Genomic DNA, 21,793 nt, shown 5'->3' with positions numbered 1-21,793 from the left:
TTACACATAGTACTTTCTATACAACCCAATCAACAACTAAAAAGCCACATACAACCAGCCACCATATAAATACCACACAGAGAATAGTCCAAAGCACACACTCCACTAGAGAGAAGTTGCCCAGAGGATGGGCTCCAGCACAAATCTGAAAATTCAGAAGACTAAACCTCTGACCCCATGACTGGCTGAGATTGGATCCTTACATATAGCCCTCCACTTACGCCACAATTGATACGGGAATTTTTATCACTAAGCAAGGCAGTTGGTAAGTGAGTTCTGCCAGATTCTACAATTTTTGCCATGCTTGATAAGCAAATCATTGCGGTTGTTAAGTGAATCACACAGTTGTTAAATGAATCTGACTTCCCCCATTGATTTTGGGAGATGGAAGTTGGCTGGGAAAGCTGCAAATGGAACACCACTGTAAATTCATGCTAGTTGCCAAGTGCTCAAATGTTGATCATGTGACCATAGAGATATTGTGACAGTTGTGAGCACAAGTACTGGTGGTAAGTCACCTTTTTTTTAGTGCTGTTGCAACTTCAAACGTTCATTAAACAAATGGACATAAGTTGAGAACTACCTATATTTCATTATTTGAGTCACTGTTGTGGATACAATGGTTCTCTTCCACACATCTTTCCATCATTCCTAAGCCATCATGGCTATCCTCACTCCCCAACTGAAAAACAAGAGTAAAAACATGGGAGTAGGTCCAATTATTAAGATCTGCTGAGAATCTACTTTTACAATCCCGATATATAGACTATGACAAGGGGTCTACGGTGCTTCTCAATTATTCGGGTCATGGTTGTCCCAATGGTACCTTTCCAAAAGGCAACTGGTCTTTCTTAGTTTTTTTCCCTTGAAAACATTTCACTTCTCATACAAGAAGCTTCTTCATTCTGGCTGAATGGTGGGAAATGGAAGGATTTATACCAAAAGGGTTCCATACCCATTTACACACTAATTCACATGACCCTGAGATAAAGATAAACTCCCAAATGGCTTCAACAACACTCAGAAAGCTATGGAGGGGCCTTCAGAGTGCCAACAACCAGATGACCGCTAGGAATATAAATCTTTCCATTACCTACCATTCACCCAGAACTAAAGAAGCTTCTTGGGTAAAAACTGAAATGTTTTCAATTGGGAAAATACCAAGATAATCCATCTGCCCTTTGGAAAAGCATCTTTGGAATATAAGAAAGAATGTTCTAAATATTACTTCTAGATGCCCAACAGATGACAGCATGCATCATAAGACAAGCTTGGCTGTTCCTCAAAGTGAGAAGGGAGTCACCCATGGTTAGTAATTGATTAGAAATGCAATCAATTTTGGACTGCATTATCTAAAAAAGGGCATTTAACTTAACTGAAAATAGCGAGGAAACACCCGTCTATCAATTTACATTGTATTCTAGAGACTTCTACCCATCATTGCTTGAACATTACTTTGAAGGCTCAAAGGTAATATAGACAAGTCTAAGTCATGAGAACAAAATGGCCATAAAGTTCCAAATCCATATAAGTATCTCAGGGTTAGGATTAGCTTGCCCTGTTATTGTCAGTTGCTTTTGTCTCTGGTGGATAAATCCACTAGTCAGAAGAATCACATAAATAACTATCTTTTGGATATTTCCAGCTCTTCTTTCCATAGTTTGGGCTGTTTATATTATAACTTGCAAAAATGTAGTGACACAAAATCAATTTAAATTCAACACTACAATTTAATTGGTTTGGACAACACTGTGAAAAACATTTATGTTTACTTATTCATGTATTTACTTTAATTGTTTAATATGTAGATCAATCAGCTTAATTGGTGGGAACCAATTTTAATTGGAAGCTATAATTTTAATTATCAGGGTTGAAAATTAAGAGTAGCTTGTTTCATTTTTCAACAGGCAATGCATCATAATCTATTCCAGGAAAAACAAGTTCTGTAGAAGCTGAAAGACTGGCAAATGAAATATGATGTACACTTTTTTGGATTATAGCTCACTTTATCATGCATAAACACATATAGCCCATATTGGGGATGGGTCAAGCAGAAAGTGTGAATCTGCCATTCTGGCCCATACAGTTTATATCTTAACATATCTATTTGTTTTTCACATGCATTCCCTAACATTGCCAGTTTTATGTGCATTTTATTCAGGGAGGGATTCACATTTTTTAACAACCGGTTCTGTGGGCGTGGCTAAGTTGGTGGGCATGGCTTGGTGGTCATGTTATTGGCTGGGCGTGGCCAACTCAACATCACTCACATCGAGGCACACATCTCCTTGCCTGGTTTCCATGACTATGGGGATGCTGCAACAGTTGTAAGTTGAAAAATGGTCATAAGACACTTTTTTCAGTGCCATTGTAACTTTAAATGGTCACTCCACACAAGCAAAGTACCATCAAAGGAGGGGAAAAAAACTCCAGAGAAGTTCCTGAGACAGGAAGTCTAGTCCTGCCAAGAATGTAATAAGGGTTAACGGAGAGGCAATTTCTATAAGCAACACCAGAATGTTTCCTTCCTGCCTTCCTTACAGGATTAGGCCAGTAATTTCTTCTAACAACCGGTTCTCCAAACTGCTTAGAATGTTAACAACTGGTTCTAGCGAATAGGTGCAAACTGGTAGAATGCCACCCCTGATTATATTGTGCCAGGAAATAAGAAAGAAAATATTCTGGCATTCTTTAGGAAAGGAATTATATATTTTTCCTTTCATTCTGTTCAGTTGACATAGATCTTAAGATTTGGAAAAAATGTCAATTTGTTATTTTGTTTATTTATTTATATTTAAAGGAAGATTTTAAACCTTTTTGAGTTTACTGATAAGAAGTGGATCACTCTATCGTTATCAAAATCATAGTCACATTTATACAAATCTACAAAACCATATTATTTCATTCCTGCTTAGATTCCATGAAATTTTACACTTTCATTCTCCCTCTTGTCCTTGAGTAGAGAATCTTCAGAGGATATATTTATGCTATTTTTGCAAGTGAGGCCCAGTTGACATACAAATGCCATTTTGTGAGTTGGTGTAGACACGATAACATGAATTGTCAGTACAGATCTCGTCTAACACTCAACAAGTGCTAAATACTAGCATGAATCAAAGTACGCTAGGAATGTTAAGAAGGCACAACTTTGCTGAGATGCTTAGCAATTTGTAAAGGTCAACATGAAAATCCTGCACACTGCTTTCATTATTAGATCTGTAAGAGGAAAAAGTATATATAACTTTATCAACCTTACTGAGATTTATCAATGGGTAGGTTGTTATTTGATAGGTAAGTATAAAATACAGTATGTATCTCCATGTATTGCTCTTTGATGGATTAAAGACATGAGAGAAGACAACACTGTCACAGGAGGAGGTAGATTTTTTTGTGATGCCTGACCCCTCTCACAAACAGTTCAGCATTTAATGTGTCCTTTTCTTTGTGAGTCATAATCAAGGCCCACGTACCTGTCAGGAGGTAGAATCTAGAATGAATTTATCCCCTGAGGTAGGTGCTACCACTAGATCAAAAAGCAAATACTTGGTGTCCTTAAAATGCTATCCAGCTGCTCTTACACTTTGAATCTGAGGCTGAAACCCCAGAAAAAATGATGCTTATAAATAATAAATAATAATAAAAAAATGTTTCCCAAAAGAAATATCTTCAGAAGAAGAATAAGTGATTATTTCTCAGTCAATGTACAGGTAGGTTTTAAACCAGTGGTAGGATTCAAAAAAAATTACTACTGGTTCTGTGGGCGTGGCTTGGTTGGCATGGCAGGGGAAGGATACTGTAAAATCTTGATTCCCTCCTCACTCCTGGGGGAAAGTTACTGCAAAATCCCATTCCTTCCCCATCCCACTGATTTGCTTTCCAGCTCTGTTCTCCTGTGCAGGGCAACAAAAGAAGACCCAGCCAATCAGCTAGGACTTGGGAAGCAAAGAATGGATGGGGACGGAATCAGTCAGAGGTGGTATTTGCCGTTTCTCCGAACTACTCAAAATTTCCGCTACCGGTTCTCCAGAACTGGTCAGAACCTGCTAAATACCACCTCTGTTTTAAACTCATGATTAGCACCGCTGAAGCATCTGATAGTGTTCTAATATTGATAGTAGTGTTCCAAAATTTGGGGGGCTGCCACAAAGAAGAGGGGATCAACCTATTTTCCAAAACATCTGAAGGCAGGACAAGAAGCAATGGATGGAAACTAATCAAGGAGAGAACTAACCTAGAATTAAGGATAAATTTCCTGAATGTTAGAACAATTAATCAGTGGAAAAACTTGCCTCCAGAAGTTGTTGATGCTCCAACACTGGAGGGTTTTAAGAAGAGATTGAACAACCAATCTCTTGGTGTAGGGTCTCCTGCTTGAGCAGGGAGGTGGGCTAGAAGACCTCCAAGGTTCCTTCCAATTCTGTTATCTATGTCAAGCCCAAGCCCTCTCCCACCCTTGCTTAGGAGAAGCCAAGAGTTATCAATCTGCCATTTTAGATCTACCAACACAACATTTGTTAGTTGCACCTAAAGATCAGGCTGATCTATCTATTTATCTACAAACACACATACACAGAGAGAGTGGGGGGCTATGCACATGAAACAGAAGAAAACATGTTTTATTTCAAATTGGAGCAAACACGCATTTGTTATGGCAACCCTTGTGTGTTTGTTGATCTTATAACATTACATCTTATTAAATGGAAGTCACAGAGATAAATAAAAAAGATTATGTGTGTCCCTGTGGCTAATTGGATTAAATACTAGGACCGAGATTACACAAAGGAACAGCAGTCACCTCAAGAACAAAAGACTGCTGAACAACCCTGAAACAATGAAAGTTTGAAGTAATTTGCCATTAAGGAAAATTATGCGAATCTGTGTGATATACAGCATTTTGGGTATAATGTAGGGTTTTTTAAAAAAGGGAATTGTGTTTTAATGTTATTGCTATAATAGGCCACCTACAACCTAAACGTAGGACTGAATAGGCAGCGAATGACAAAATGACTGTGTTATTCAGATAATGCAAGGTCTTTTTAAAAATGAGAAATTCCTCCTTGAAAACATTTGGAGATGCTTGCCTTTTGAGAGAGATAACTTGTTTCATTGAACAAGTAGTGTTCAATGAAAAAATGCTACAGGAATGTAAAATGCTACAGGAATTTAAAAATGTTACAGGAATATTTAAAGTATAAATATTCAATGCATTAATGAACAGACATATTGCTTGATGCAATAGGAGACCTGATTGCTGCTAAACTGATTTAGTTTCATGATAATGATTGATAATAAATATTACTTAAGATGATACTAATATTATCCTTTTAATGGAGGGATCAAGTTGTTAAAAATTTGTTTGAAACCAGGTACTGAACACATATAAAAATTCATGTTATTCAGGAACTAATGCTATAAAACAATTTGTTTCATAGGTATGCAAGATTGATTTCAAATATCACTGTCTTCTAAAATTAGCTGTCCTACAATGAAACAAAGAGTTAATCATTTTTGTGAAAATTGGCTCACCTTTGAGTACATCAAGTAAAAAATAGTTTAGTTGTCTTAGTTTATCAAGTACAAAATACTTCAGTTTAAGAAATATTCAAGGTTTAGAAGGCACTGAGCCGAATCCAACAAGTTGCAGTTCAATCATGAGAAAAGTAAGATCCTGCACCGAGGCAGGAAAAAAACAGATGCACAGGTACAGGATAGACAGCTGGCTAAATAGATAGTACCTATGACAGCAATCTAGATGTCCTGGTGGACCACCACTTGAGCTAGCTGTAGCACAGTGCCAAAAAAACAATGTGGTCCTGAGCTGAATCAACACAGGGATAATACCAAGACCAAGGGAAGTGAAAGTACCACTGGTGAGGCCACATTTGGAATATTGCATCCAGTTCTAGCTACCACAATACAAAAAAAGATGCCCAGGCCCAAGGAAGAGGAAGAACAATAAAGATGATAAAGGGTTTGGAGTCTACATCTCATGAAATATGTTTAGCTTAATGAAGAGAAGATTAAGGTGAGTCTTGAGAGCAGTCTTCCAATACTTGAAGGGCTGCTATGAGGAAGGACTTCATAATACCTAAAGATAGGACAAGAAATGATGGATGGAACCTTCTCAGAGGGAAATCCGATCTGGAATGAGAAAGAATTTCATTGAGAGAAATAAGACAGAGAACTATTAAGCAGTGCAACAGCTTGCCTCCTAGAATTGTGGGTATTCCTTTGCTGGAGCTTTTCAAGAAAATACTGGACAACCATTTGTCTAAGATGGTATGAGGACTCCTGCCTAGGGCAAGGGTTTGTTTACAAGACCTCCAAAATCCCTTCCAATGCTATAATTCTATTTATAGCAAGTTGCATTGAATACAATGAGATTTATTCCACAATATATGCCATATATTATTGATTTTTCAGTTGTAAACTTACATGAGGTTACCTTTATATATGCAACTTTTTCAAGAAGCTAAGATGATACTGGTTTACCTAAACTGCCAAGTCAGTATTCAAATTCTCAGTATTCAAAACTCAGTAACTGTGAGAGGGATCTTGAAGTCCTAGTGGACAATCATTTAGATATGAGTCAACAGTGTGCTGCAGCTGCCCCCAAAAGCCAACATAGTTCTAGGCTGCATAAACAGAGGGATAGAATCAAAATCACCTGAAGTATTAATACCACTTTATAATGCTTTGGTAAGGCCACACTTGGAATACTGCATCCAGTTTTGGTTGCCACGATGTAAGAAAGATGTTGAGACTCTAGAAAGAGTACAGAGAAGAGCAACAAAGATGATTAGGGGACTGGGGGCTAAAACATATAAAGAACGGTTGCTAGAATTGGGTATGTCTAATTTGATGAAAAGAAGGACTAGGGGTGACATGATAGCAGTGTTCCAATATCTCAGGGACTGCCACAAAGAAAAGGGAGTCAAGCTATTCTCCAAAGCACCTGAGGTAGGACAAGAAGCAATAGGTGAAAACTAATCAAGGACAGAAGCAACCTAGAACTAAGAAGAAATTTCCTGACTGTTAGAACAATTAATCAGTGAAACAACTTGCCTCCAGAAGTTATAAATGTTCCAACACTTGAAGTTTTTAAGAAGAAATTGGATAATTATTTGTCTGAAATGATATAGGATTTCCTAAGTAGGGGGTTGGACTAGAAGAGGTCCCTTCCAACTCTGTTATTCTATTCTGTTCTAAATTTGTACTCCCATATCATTGAAATATGACTGGTAAGACAATACTGGTACACCAATTTTTATAACAAATAGCATGTAGAGCAAAGCTGAGAAAAAAGAAACATGCACTACAGAGGTAGGATAAAGGAAGACAAATTTGTTTCACCTTATACCCTTCTTACAGCAATAGAGATGTATGGATCCCATCCAAAAATCTTCATAGGTCCAATACATGCATATTAAATTATTCAAAACAACACATAATAAGAACCTTACATACACTTAAAAACAATTAAGAAAAAACACCCACTCACCCTCAAAAAATACCTTCTAATTTTTCAAGCATAAAAATTAGACATCTTTCTGTTCCTTGGTACCTGATGGATTTCAGCCTTGAGTTTACTCAGACTCAGTATATATATCTGAGTTGCAATTTTGAACTTTGGAAATGTGAACGCTTCCCAGCACTTTATCACCAAAGTATTTCATTAGGATAACAGCTTTAAATTCCATTTAAAGGGTTCTGTTGTATCCCACTAGTTCCCCAGACCCAAACAGCACATATTTACTCCTATAGATTTTCATCCCAGGCATCCTCTTCTCCTTATCGGGCTGATACAGACCTGATTCATCCTCTCTTCTTTCTGACAGGGGCAACAACAATGAGGGGAGAGGGCATGATACAACTACTCATTGTTTCGTTTCAGAGAACCCTGCCACGGGGCATAGATTAACACCAAAAAATAGATGGCTGTGGCCCAAGAAAACCATTTTTCAGAATGCCTCCACTTGATTAATGAAGTCATGGCATCGACCACAGTTGACTTTCATCATGTGCTCTATATTCTTTGTTCCTTCTCCCCTTAGAACTATCAGCTTCACTCAGAAAAGTTTCATTTTTCCTTTTATTTTGTTAAATATCTGAATAAAGGAGCACTGAGAATTATGCTGTTAATATATTTGGATGCCCAAAGGCTAGAAATGGAAGGCTGTTGTTTTGGTACAACAGAGTCCTGTACTATCTTCATGACCTGCCAACTGATCATACTATATATATCATACATACGTTTACATCCCACTACTTCAGATCAATAAAGGAATCACTTACATCTGTGGCAAGTTAAGCCTTGAGTACATAAATGCATACAGATAAGTAAAGAAATGAGAAAAGGATATTTCCTTTTGCTGAACTTTCATTTCTACTTGATAATATTTTTCTTAGTTCACTTCCATGCAGCTCTGGACACATGATGATGAGTTTATTGCATATGTGATAACAGAATTATGGGAGAGAAGTAGGAGCTTTAGAAAAGAAGGCTAAGGAAGGCAATTGTCAGGTCTATCCATGGAATGGATCGAAAAAATTCAAGATGATATCCACAAAGATATGATTGAATTCAACATTTCAACTTTGGGCACACCTTTCTACACCCACTCATCCACCTGGAAGGTGTCCAAAGAATTGTGGAAGATTTCACACATGAAGTGACTCATCCCAGATATAATTCACATGTGAAATGTTCAGGTTGATCCAATTAATAAATAATCCCGGGCTACAAAATTATTAATTTTTATTTTTGATTTTCCGTTACTAGTATTAAGCCAATATGATTCTGTTATTTGTTTGTATATTAAATCAGCATATGACTTGAAAAGTCACAGCACTGGCTTAGCTTGGCCTAGTTGGAAGCTGTATACTTGAAGCAACTCTCTTCCACCAGCAAGGAATAGTCACTGACAATTAAATTTCTTGGTAGGAAGCACTGCCAACCAAAGTTCTTATTGTTTTAAATATATTTTTTTGTTAGGATTTTAATGTTTTTAATGATGTAAGAGGCCCACAGTCATTTTGTTACAAGACTGGTGGCACATAGATTTAATAAATAAATAAACAATCTTGTAAATTTGAGGTGTCAAAATTATTAAACAAAGTGGGGAAAGACACACTGAAACCCCATCTCTACCCTCTGAAGTAATAATGCTGTCAGGCTTCCAAGCAGGGGTGGGAGTCAATTTTTTTAACAACCAGTTCTGTGGGCGTGGCTTAGTCGGTCATGTTATTGGCTTGGCACGGCCAACTCAACATCACTCACATCGAGGCACCCATCTCCTCCCCTGGCCTCTCATGACTGTGGAGATGCTGCAACAGTCGTAAGTGTGAAAAATGGTCATAAGTCACTTTTTTCAGTGTCACTGTAACTTTGAATGGTCACTCCATACAAGCAAAGTACCAGCAAAGGAGGGGAAAAAAAATTCCATATATGTTCCTAAGATAGGAAGTCTAGCCTGCCAAGAATGTTATAAGGGTTAACAGAGAGGCAGTTTCTGTAAGCAACACCAGAATGTTTCCTTCCTGCCTTCCTTACAGGATTAGGCCGGTAATTTCTTCTAACAACCGGTTCTCCGAACTGCTTAGAATGTTAACAACCTGTTCTAGCGAATAGGTGCGAACTGGTAGAATCCCACCCCTGCTTCCAAGTAATAAACGCATAATAAATGGAACGCCGAGGCAGATAGATTCCTCAAAGAACTGGTTTATTAGATATATCATATTGGCACACACTGGTAAAATATTCTCTTTAAATATTCCTGTGGTTTTCACCTAATTAACAGGAAACATTTTTTTTCGCTACATACCCCATCTATATCTATACTCCCTTCCCTATCCCTCAGCTCCAGTATGGCAACACTGAAGCCCAGAAAATGGTCTCGCTCAGGCCAGCTTCAGAGGTGACAAATGCATTCTAACTTGGAAACATAAATAATAGCAATAGCATTTGGACTTGGACTTGCATACCACTTCATAATAATCACATTATTAGACTTCCCCTTTTGAAATTAGCTGTTTCCACAATGCAGCAATAAAAACCAGCACCTTATCCATCTTAAATGGAGTTACTCGATCACCGGAATAAGTGATCCTAATTAGTCCACTACCCTGACAACAAAATAAACACCGATCCTTCCACATTATTCCAGTGTACCTCATCCTTTACTTCTGAGCTATTAAAAAAATCTAGTATAGGAAGTCTGAGAATACAATTTTGCAATCAGCTGCGACTTCTGTTACTTCTGATAGCTTCAATTCAAGATAACATGAACTTCAATTCACAAAAAACTCAGGTCATGGTAAATGAGTTCTTTGTTGTGTTTGCTGCAGTATTTCTCTAGAGTAGCCTTTCTCAATGTGTTTCCAGGAGTTCATCGAGACCATGGCACTTGTGATAGAGAAATTTTATGCTTTTCAAAGACCAAAATAAAAATGAATTGCAAATAAGTGTCAAACTTTTATTATTCATTTTAGGTGCTTAATTTTTAAGAACCCCCGAAGATAACCATCATTTATTATATCACAAGACATCAACATAAACCTTTCAAATTGATTGACAACAAAATCTTCTAAAAGAGAACTGATTTCATCCTGTCCTGCAATCTGTACAGTTCAAAAATGAAGCAATGGCCTTTAATATTGCCCTTGAAAGCCCTACTGTATTCAAAGATAAAATTCATAAAACACCAAGGGCAGTTTACAATACTTTCTTCTTCTCCTGCCTTCCATTTTTATTGTACCTGCACAAAAATTCTGCAAGGTTGATAAATCTATGGAACAATGATTCTTGGCCTAAGATCATAATAATGTTAGAAATTCAGTTGTCCTTCTTCCTCATTCTGCACTACAACCACAAAATCACTCCAATCCACATGCCATTTTAGCCCCTAAAAGCAATGACCATATGACGTTCAACAATTGTCATGCGCATCCCAGTTCTACCACAGTTAGCTAAAAATGTTCATAAAGCCTATTTAGAAAAAAAAATGGCTAAAAATAAAGTAGCATGAAGCGCCAAGAGACAAAGTCTTTCTATTATGCAGAATCAGAGTTATAATTTTGTGGAGGAAGAAAGAATTGTAGAGGTTTTTATGACAAGCGATCAAAGCAATGATGTCAATTCTTTGACACTTTGGTTTCAGCACTGTTATTATGTAAGCGTAGCTCATGCCTAGTTTATGAATCAGCCATATTTGGCACGCTTCCTTTAGTTCATCTGATAAAGCTTCTATTTCATGACCTCATGTTAGCAAGTTCTGTTTAGGTTAATAGAGTCAGGTCCTTTGGCTAACTCCCTTCATAATTCTTCATCCATCCTAGCTGATTTTGACCAAATATCTTTCACTTTGTTGCAGCAATAAATGACACTTCTATCCATTTATTCAACATAACCAACCCCTCAGTATTTTGAGATGTACATTGTTAATATAATTCAAGATAGAAATATGAACCATTCAAAGAGTGTTTGACATCTGGCAAACTTACTCAATTAATTACTGCACTGAATTAATTAATCTGTTGGCTCCCCAGAGCCAATCACCACTCAGTTAAACTCAGGCATGTAATACTTCTTAGAATATAAACCAATTTACAGAGGTACACAGTGTTTAAATTTTATTAAAGAGTGGGTAAAGGAAAAACTTAAATGATTTCTGTACAATGAAATTGCTAAATTGCAATCACCTTGTTCAGTATCAAATGATTCAATGAAAGATAGCAAATTCTGAGATATACCAAACTCCTATGAACCATGTTTACTATTCCCTTTTTATTATCCTCAAATCCTTTAATTCAAGGTAAAGTCAGGGTGACTAAATGGAGATGAGTATTTACTGGCTGGATGGCCTTCCTGACACCATGCAAAATTCACAGCAGATTTTTTTTTTCTTTGTGCCCTAGCAGAGAAACATCTGCCACTATCTAGGATTGAACTCTCAACTTTCTGAGTGGGAGGTAAGTGTCTTTACCACCAGACCACAATGCTGCTCATTAAATGCTTACTACTAGGGTTGAAAAAATTGTGCATTTTTTGATATAATTATGGTATTTCTTTCACCAAAAAGGATATTATGACTATCATATGTGGCCACTTGGTGAACTGTTAAACAGCTGTCAATCTCATAGTACAATTCTGAGGCTAATGTTCTTCATTCTATTTAACACATACAATATATTCCTAAACATTTATATTTTAGAAATATGGTCCAACAGACAAAAGCTGTGATTTTAAATACTTAGACAAACACTTCCCTAAATAAAACCTTGGAAGTTACACCTATTTTTAACCACTTTGCATGCTTCCTAATAGCCTAGCTGTGCCTTGAAAGGGGCAGGAAGCATGCAATAGTTAAACTACTGTTAGATTTTCTTGCCATTGCTCTATATGCTTCTTATGTATAACCAATATGGAGACATTTTTCAGAGCAGGAGAAGAAGTCTGAGTTGCTAAATATTCTGTGAAAATTGTTGCTATTGTCAGTGCCTTAATTCTATTATCCTCTAGGCAAGGCACAACATTGCAGTGAGTAGCATGCTACATTTTATATGAAGTCAAATTATTTCTAATAATCAAATGTGTATACTAAAGAACATTTTATCAACAAACTTCAATGACAGGAGAAGGAGAAAGTATTAATACCACTCTATAAAGCCTTAGTAAGACCACACCTAGAGTATTGCATCCAGTTTTCTTCACCACACTATAAAAAAGATGTTGAGACTCTAGAAAAAGTACAGAGAAGAGCAACCAGGATGATTAGGGGACTAGAGGCTAAAATATACAATGAACAGTTGCAGGAACTGGGCTTGGCTAGTCTAGTAAAGAGAAGGACCAGGGGATGATAGCGGTCTTCCAATATTTGAGAGACTGCCACAGAGAGGAAGGGGTCAAGCTACTTTCTGTAGGCCAGACAAGGAATAATGGATAGAAACTGAACAAGGAAAGATTTAACCTGGAAATAAGGAGAAACTTTCTGACAGTGAGAACAATCAACCATGGAACAGCTTGTCCTCAGAAGTTGTGGAAGCACCATCATTTGAGACTTTCAAGAAGAGATTGGACTGCCATTTGTCAGAAATGGTATAGGGTCTCCCTCTTGAGTGGGGGTTGGACTAGATGACCTACAAGGTCCCTTCCAACTCTGATTATCTGTTATCTGTTATCAATGACAACCACCACAGAAGCTGCTCAGCTAGACTCTTCACTCCCTCCCGTCTCCCTCACAAAGCAATTGCAATAGATCTATGTAATGTAAAAATAGCCAATTAATAAAAGGCATATTGTGCTGCATTGTGGAATATGGAGAAATAAAAGCCGGGTGATACATACAATATTCTTAATATCATTTGTAGTTTTCATGAGATTTCAGAATAACCCAGAACTTTAAATCAAGCCTGTAAATATAAGATTCATAATTCTGAAGGATAGTAACAACTTCTGACTTGAGTATATTTGCCTATTACCAAATTGTGCATTAGTAATGAAGCACACTCTTTGTTTGCAATTCGTTTGTTACAATTAAATGTATTTTTATTATTATTCTGTATTCTGTATTTCATAACAGTGATTCAAAGTCTCAAAAATGGTAACCTGAATTTATATATGGTTGTTAATAAATATCATATATTAAAAAGAAATTGTTTTAATAAAAATAACCATATGATCCAGCAACTTTGCCAAAAGATTCTAGCAGCAGAATCCATTGAAATGTAGCAATAGGAATGTAGGAATAAAAGTAGATGAAATTCCAGCAGAAACTATGGAAATTAAACATCTTATGCCTAAGCATCTAATAACATACCTGGGACCACAAAAACTCTCAAGCTATGAACTGCCATTTGATGGTAAGTACAGGCTCATCTAGAACAGGCTAATATTCTAATTTAAGTTTACCTACAGTCATTATTCTATTTTGTCCCTACAGATTCCAAACAATGATTCAAAATGTCTACAGAAAAGAGAGCTGAATATCACAAGCTAAAGGACTATAGTGTTTCCTCAATGTACATGTTTAACATCTGTTTGGAGTTATTACAGTGCTAAAAATAATGAATTACAACCAGTCCTCCCAATTAGGACCATCAGTGCATCCCCAAGGTCATGTGATCAAAATTAGAGTACCTGGCAACTGGCATGTATTTACAAAGATTGCAGAGTCCTGAGATCACACGATCACCTTCTATCTAAGGGCTTTTGACAAGCAATGTCAATGGAGGAAACCAGGTTTGCTTAATGGCCATGTGATTCGCTTAGCAAAAAGGTATTAAAATTGGATTTGACTCACTTAAAATCTCTCCGTTTAAAAACGGAAGTTCTGATCCAAATTGTGTTGATATATTGAGAACTACCTATACTTATTTGTTTAACTAATAATTGCTTTTCTATTCTAGCAAACATCCAAGGAAGTTAGCAAAATTAAAAAAACAAAAGCCATGTATAAGGTATTAAAAACACAGATTGAAGTTCACAAGTATATTTGCTATTATCTGCTAACAATTAAACGCAGACCAAAAGGACATTGCCTTCAGTATTTTTCTCAAGACTTAAGAGAAAGGGGGCTAAATGCCATTAGTTATTTATGCTAATAAATGAAAGAGATTAAAGAACAACAAACGAAGTTTTAACATTGGTGCATTGCTTCTTAACATACCAGTGTGTTGTTATTCAAGTCCATTTTTCCAGCAAAGGGCCCCCATGTTGTTCCCACTGGAAGCTGTTGCCGACTCTGGATCTTGCGCTCTCCATCCCTCTGGAGCATCTCCAATTCTCCTGAGAAGCAAACAAAATAAAGAGAATTTGTCACACTAGCCCACAACAATCTCTCCATTGTTACCTTTCCTAATCAACCGAAATCTAGACATTATTTGTTTCATTAGAATTACATATACAAGGTCATTTCCATGGGGACTAGGCCAAAACAAGAGGGCAGTCATTGGATAATGCATGGGTCCTAATCCCCATCCTATCTTCCTGTGGGCCAATGTCACAAACAAGTACAGAAACCTTTGACATTGACTCACATATGAATGGGGTAGGGATTGGATTATAACTATTTGAATGATTTTGAGTTGTTCAGAAAATATTTTCCCTCCTTACAGTTATCCTTATTGTGTAAATTTCTGTTTATCAAATTTATCATATTCCTTGTATTTAGTCTCATTGCATTTTATGCAATTATGTAATTATATGTAAATTAAGAATATACTATATCTGGCAATGTACTGTAGTATATAGTTCTCATAAAGGTACTATCTCAAACTATGACAGAAGGAACTGTATATAAGCAAACACGCTAACATTCTTAGATCAGTCACCAACATGATTCTAAAACTCACGACTCATAAAACCAACATGACTCTAAAACCCATCCAAAGAGTACAGAACAGCTAGAAGTATTCACGTTTACTTATGTACAATCTAATATTAAAAGTTGATACTATGTTGGTGGGTTACTTTATTTTTTTGGAAGGGAGAGGGGGACATACTTCTGAGTCAAACAAGTCCAAGCAGTTTTCTTGGCAACATTTTTGGAATCAGTTTGCCATTTCCTTCTTCTGAGGACTGATTTAGTCTTCTTGACTTTGCGCTTAAGGTGGAAAAAAAATGAAACTTTGATTTTGGATTTCACTGATTAGATTTGTTGCTATAGAAATGGCTAGTTAATACGATTATGTAAAAAAATTGAGGTTTGATGTTAATGCCTTATTCTACGGCATCAAAGAGAGTTGGAAGCAGTAGTGGGATCCTACCTGTTCCACTACCAATTTGGTGATCGTGCACGCACCGAACGCATGCACAGCTTTCTACACACCAGCTGAGGCGTGCAGCGCCAATCAGCTAAGAGGATAAAGAAAAGAGCAGGGGCTGGTGGCAGGGACGATCCTGCCTTTTCTCTTCTTTCTCCTCTTAGCTGAGGAGGCTTTTTTTCCACCTCTCAGCTGATCATGGAAGACTTTTTTTATTTAGTTGAACCAGTCCGAACCGATAGCATACCACCACTGGATAGAAGTCAATGCCTTTTTTTTCTTTCCCCCCTTTTCTTTCCCTCACTTTTCCTATCTCCTTTCCTATTTTCCCTACTATATACTTTTCTATTTTCTTTGTAGACTATATTAAAAACTAATAAAAACTATTTCAAAAGGACTGGTTTGAGCCTTCTGTTATGGCTGGCTGGGGAATTCTGGGAGTTGAAGTCCACCCCTTTTCAAGCTCCCAAGATTGAAAAACACTGTTATAACATTTTTACCAGTTTTCACAGTTCATTAAATAACTGCAGTATGACACAATCCTGTTTTCTCACTTCTCATCTTTCAACACTCTATTGGTATTTTTGTTGCCTGTCAATTCTGCACAGCAGGACTTTTCTTTCGTTTTAGTTTGAGTCATATTTTCTATATTACTCTCAATTAGTTAATCAGATAGAAGCCAGGAATCTCTGCCCTAGATGTAGGATGGCAAATCTGTCCGTTTTGTTTTGTACAGCCATCCTGAGAGTAAGTTTCATTTCTGCATTAATCTAAATATTCAACAAAAAGAAAGATAGCCTTTGTACCAGTGGTACTATTCTACCAGTTTGGCCTGGTTCTGACATACTGGTAGTGCCGAAGATCAGCGGAGATCGAACCGGTTCTCTCTGAGAAGCTGCTGTTGGGCCCACATGCCCGCCTGGGCTCCAATACTGACCTTTATTCCCTGTTTTTAAAATACAGTTGCTTTGTACAGCAGATTGCCATGTATTAGCTGCTGAAGCGACTGGGAGAGTACAGGATTGCAGGTAGTAAGTTGGAAAGCCTCTGTGCCTGTGCAAAGTGCACATTTGGCACACCCGTGTGCACAAAGTGTGTGCGCATGTGCAAAGTGCACCAATCAAGCCAGGCCCACCAAACCGGTGGTAAACTATTTTGAAACGCACCACTGCTTTGTACGTATTCTTGTGTAAGGTTCTCCTTTGTATACATTTTTGTGAGCACTTTTGCAATTGGCATATGCATTTCTGTATGAAATTGTATTTAATGTATTATTATGTTTTACATGTTTTACTTGCAAAGAAACTTATAACAATATCCTGAAATTTGGCTCTTAAGATACAAATGGGCTTCCTATAAAAATTCAGACTGAATAACTATCTTCTATTCCTACCATGAGATCACTGAAATTGTGTTCTTTCTTCTCCCCTAACACCAGTGTCCTTGCAAAATAGCAAAAAGGACCGTACTTTTTCATTGCCGGCTGATGGGTAATTTTTGAAAAGTATCCCTTTTTCTGTTCAATCTATGGAGAAATATGTGTACATTAACACATACAGTATGTTTTTGCTTTTGTTTTAGATAAACATGGAAACAGCAGTTTTGCCTGCTTTTAACCATAAAAAAGGAAGCATGTCTATGGACATGTCAAATTTAACTGATAGCAGAGGAAATCATGAGAATCTTTGAAAACCCTTTTAAAAATAATTCAGTCTCCCTTTCTGCCACTGACATTTTTCATCTGAAAAGGGTTCAGACTCAGTCAAATAGTGACTTCTTATCTATACCTGTGGATTTACAAGCAGGCCTGGCTTTTAATGGATTAAGAATGACAAAGTTAGGGCAGATTATTCAATGATAAGCAAACATCCACCAAAATCCCTAGTTGCATAGGACAATGCTATTCTTTTCAAACAGCAAAACTTCTTAATAGAAGAACTTAAAAGAATGCTTGCTTATATGAAATGCAAAATTGCAAAAAGCAGCCAACAAGAGATTTTCTTTTCCTCATTCAATGTTATTAGCAAATGGATCCTCACAGCTTCTTATTTCGTTGTTTTAGATGGAATAATGTATTGACGTATTTCAAATACAAACAGTGAATTTATATTGTTATTTAATGTAAGTTCTGATGAATTTCCATCAATGTTTGCAGTGAAGAAATGATGAATGTATTGGAAAGCCGTATGTGAACATATTTTTTTATTTAGTGGAATTCAAATAATTGCTTCAATTGTTATTTGATATTATAATGTCTCTGAAATTAATCAGACACTAAGGGAATCCCTTTGGATCATAACGGTAGGAACAAAACTGGATATGTGTACACTGAATACACCTAAGAAGAACTATAGTTACAATGTACGAAAATGCAATCAGTCAGGAAAGCCCATGTCCATAGCACAACTATAAACATATAATAGCATTATATCATTTATTTTGTAAACCGGTGATGAATGACAGGGTTGTAGCTAAATAAATTGATTCTGAAACAGTAAGTAGATATCAGAATGTTTAGAGGAATGCCAGGTTTCCCCAATAAAAATTGAACATCTTTATCTCATGTAAATGGTCAACATCCCCTCTCAAAAATGAAACAATCCAGGAAGTTGTTCCAAAGACGCTTTTTTAGGAGACAGCTGGACTTCCTTGCTTTTTCTTTTGAAGATGTTTCACTTCTCATCCAAGAAGCTTCTTCAGCTCTGACAGGATAGTTGGCGGGGACTGGAAGGATTTATATTCCTTGCAAGACAGCTGGGCAATTTGCAGTTCAAAGGAGATCTTCTGCACAAGGACTCAACACCAGTATGCCTCAACCTCAGCAACTTTAAGGATTATGGATTTATGGAACTATGGATTTCAATCCTCAGAAGTTGGCTAGGGATTAGGTGGGGAATTCTGCTGGCAAAGGAATTCTGGGAATTAAAGTCCACACGTCTTAAAGTTGCTGAGCTTAAGAAACACTGATCTATACTACTTAAAGAATCATGTCCAAAGCTGAACCCAACCAGTACCAGACCTGCCTGAATGTGACTCCTGAACATGAGGCGACATCAGTGGAGGGAAAAAGCTCTGGGTAATGTTAGATATTCTGAGTGCAGAGCTAGTTCTCCCCCTGTGGTGTACTTTTGGATAGCACATGAGTGTGAACCAAATGGACTAGCAATCTTAGACAACCAAACAACTAGTCCGTATTAACACTAGTATCCTGTACCATCTCCATATGCTAAATAAATAAATCTACAATAACTGTATTTTGCTGCTGTGCTTATTTTATTTCTAACTCAAATATATCCCAAACACAAGAAACTTATGTTTATGATGATAAAACATTTCAAAGTTTAGGGATGGCCGGTATTCCCCCTTCCTGAACTGATATAGCTTACTGTTGCTTAAAGTCTGTAGAGATTCTCAGTCATCCAGGTCATGGTTGTCCCAAAGGTGCTTTTTTCTGAAAAGGCAACTGGACTTTCTTGTTTTCTTTGAGGATGTTTCACTTCTCATCCAAGAGGTTTCTTCAGCTCTGACTGAAGCTTCTTCCCCACTATCCTGTCAGAGCTGAAGAAGCTTCTTGGATGAGAAGCGATACGTCCTCAAAGAAAAAACAAGAAAGTTCAGTTGCCTCCTAAAACTCAGGAGAAATTTCCCTGACAATAAGAACAATTAATCAGTGGAGCGACCTCCAGAAGTTGTGAATGCTGAAATACTGGAGGTTTTTAAGAAGAGTTTGGACAACCATTTGTCTGCAAATGTATTATAGGATTTTCTGCCTAAGCAGGGGGTTGGACTAGAAAACCTTTAAGGTCCCTTTCAACTCTGTTATTCTGTTATTGAAAGTTACTTAAAAAAAGCATATTCTGGTCTACTGTTCCTTCCTCCTTAACAGAGAAAGATTACTTGAGAGATTCACAACATCCCCTTTACAGAAATCGGGGGGGAGGGGGGGTTGCATCTAACTATACCAAACAGTACTATTCTGCCAGAATTGATACAAGATATTTTTATTTTTGCAGATGCTTGCAACTCTTCACCTACACAGAGTAATTTAGACAGATAAATTAGAATACAATTCTCTATTTCTACTTTTTCTTCTACAGGAAATCAGCTGGCTTCAAAGGTGTTTTCATGCCATTTGGTGTTTTCTTGCTTGTAGTAAATATCTCATAGATGGAGCAATGCTAACAATGTTTTTTCTTTTCCATGTTGTGTAATAGGGTTTCATGCAGACATTTCCTAAGACATGACAAAATATGCAGTGGGAAAGAGAAGGATGTACTGTCAGAAAACACAGCTAATTAATGAAACTAAACAAGAAAAGCTCTATTATGAAGAAGAAGATATCTGCAGTTTGCTATTTTTTATGGTGGCCTAACTTTCTAATTCCACTTTCAATTTTATAGCTTTATATATTTATATTTCTTTGTTCTTTTCTATACTTATTTTATCGTTTATCATTTCTGAATTGTTTTAAATTCTACTTTTCTTCTTTAGCTTTTCTTCATTTACTAGAAATGTCTTCCTTTCTCATTCATTTCTTGGTTGCGTTGTTTTGTTTTGTGGTTCCAGTCTTCATGAAATCACTCTAAAATTTAGCTATATGTCTTCACTGAAGGCTAGAAAAATGAACATCATATTATGGTTTCTAATAAGAGTCTGATACAGCAGAAACAACCATGTTTTTTGGCACTAAATGAGTACATATTAGTCTTAAGGTGCAACAAGACTTTGCTACAATAAGAGCAACTATATGAAGGAAGTAATTCATGTTTTCTAGAAATCAATATTTTTTACATTGCATTGTTTTAAAGCATTATTCTTACAATGGAACAATGTGCCCTCAAAATATTATAAAGAAAACTAATGACTGGCCACAGTTTTCACACTCGTTCCATAAATAGATCAACCACATAGCTAATTTGACCAAAGAAGAACTATGATTAATATCGGTAAAACCTATGCTGATATTTATAATGTAAGATATTTATAATGTAATAGGCAGGATGCAGAGTTTTTTCCCCAGAGAGTATTTGCATAGGGGAAAAAAAGATGCTTTTTATTTACTTCAAATTCTTTTATCTAACCACATTGCTATTTTTGTTATCTCTGCTGTGCATTTCTAGAGAGCTTCAACGCATGGTTAATATATACTGCAGGAAATATAATTGAGATATCACTCTGATGTCTAAATACATTCACTAGTACATACGCACATCTTCACTGGGGAATAAATCACATTAAAATATATAGACCTTTGGTTAAACATGAATAGGATTAGGCTGCTCAATTGTTTGACAATTAAATAGAAAAATGGATCATGGGTGTTCCTTTTAGACCAAGGCACCACAGCAGGAATTTTCCTTTCCCCATATGCATTTCATGAAGACCTTGCTCACTTCTCACTTGCTGAATATGTTTGTGCAAATATGTGTGCCCCATAGTATGCACTAATCAATTTTTGGGAAAGATAATACTGCTAGTGCTATGGGCGGTTTTTTCTTATCTTGTTGATATAGCATACTTTTAAAGTCTGTGATTACTCAAAGACTTACGATAACTGCACTGTAAAAAAAGCCTCAAGTCATGGTTCACTAGCTCTGCTACAAAACATCCCATGGCTTTTAAGATAATGGCCCCCACCTTAGTTAAGGCTAGAAAGAGAGGTTTCAATTGTGGCTATTTCTTCCCATGTGCTTATGGTATATAAATAAGAATTAGCAAAACATATTTATCACTTCTTTTCACAACATAATGTATGATGAATTAAATTATCTAATGCATCCAATCCATTATTTGCATCTCATTGATTTTAAAAAAAGCCTGATGTGACTAAAAAATGACTAATGTGAGCACAATTTTCTGGATAAAAAATTCTTGACCTTCAATTTGTAAATGTATTCATAAACTGGAATTTTAAAAAAAAGCTCTGAAAAAAATAATAGAGGAATAAAAACTGGCCCACAAGTTTTTAGTAATAAGGCCAAAGAAATATTTATCAATTATTTATGTTTTCCTCCTTTGCTTTTTAGCCCTT

General features: G+C 36.6%; 1 protein-coding gene across 2 annotated transcripts in view; it reads right to left on the bottom strand.

The window, feature by feature from the left end:
* The window catches only part of ZFPM2 (zinc finger protein, FOG family member 2), a 345,130-nt gene that overhangs the window by 164,466 nt on the left and 158,871 nt on the right, over window positions 1–21,793 (bottom strand). For both annotated transcript variants that reach the window (XM_026703556.2, XM_087931613.1), the window contains one exon: window positions 14,667–14,785. In XM_026703556.2, the coding sequence (XP_026559341.1) occupies window positions 14,667–14,785 (119 nt within the window). The remainder of the gene's footprint in view (window positions 1–14,666; window positions 14,786–21,793) is intronic.

The sequence above is a fragment of the Pseudonaja textilis genome, chromosome 3 (assembly GCF_049901715.1).
Source record: "Pseudonaja textilis isolate UNSWEBS1 chromosome 3, rPseTex1.2, whole genome shotgun sequence".
NCBI lineage: Eukaryota > Metazoa > Chordata > Lepidosauria > Squamata > Elapidae > Pseudonaja > Pseudonaja textilis.
The sequence above is the reverse complement of the archived record's forward strand: the minus strand, read 5'-3'. Positions and strand labels throughout refer to the sequence as shown.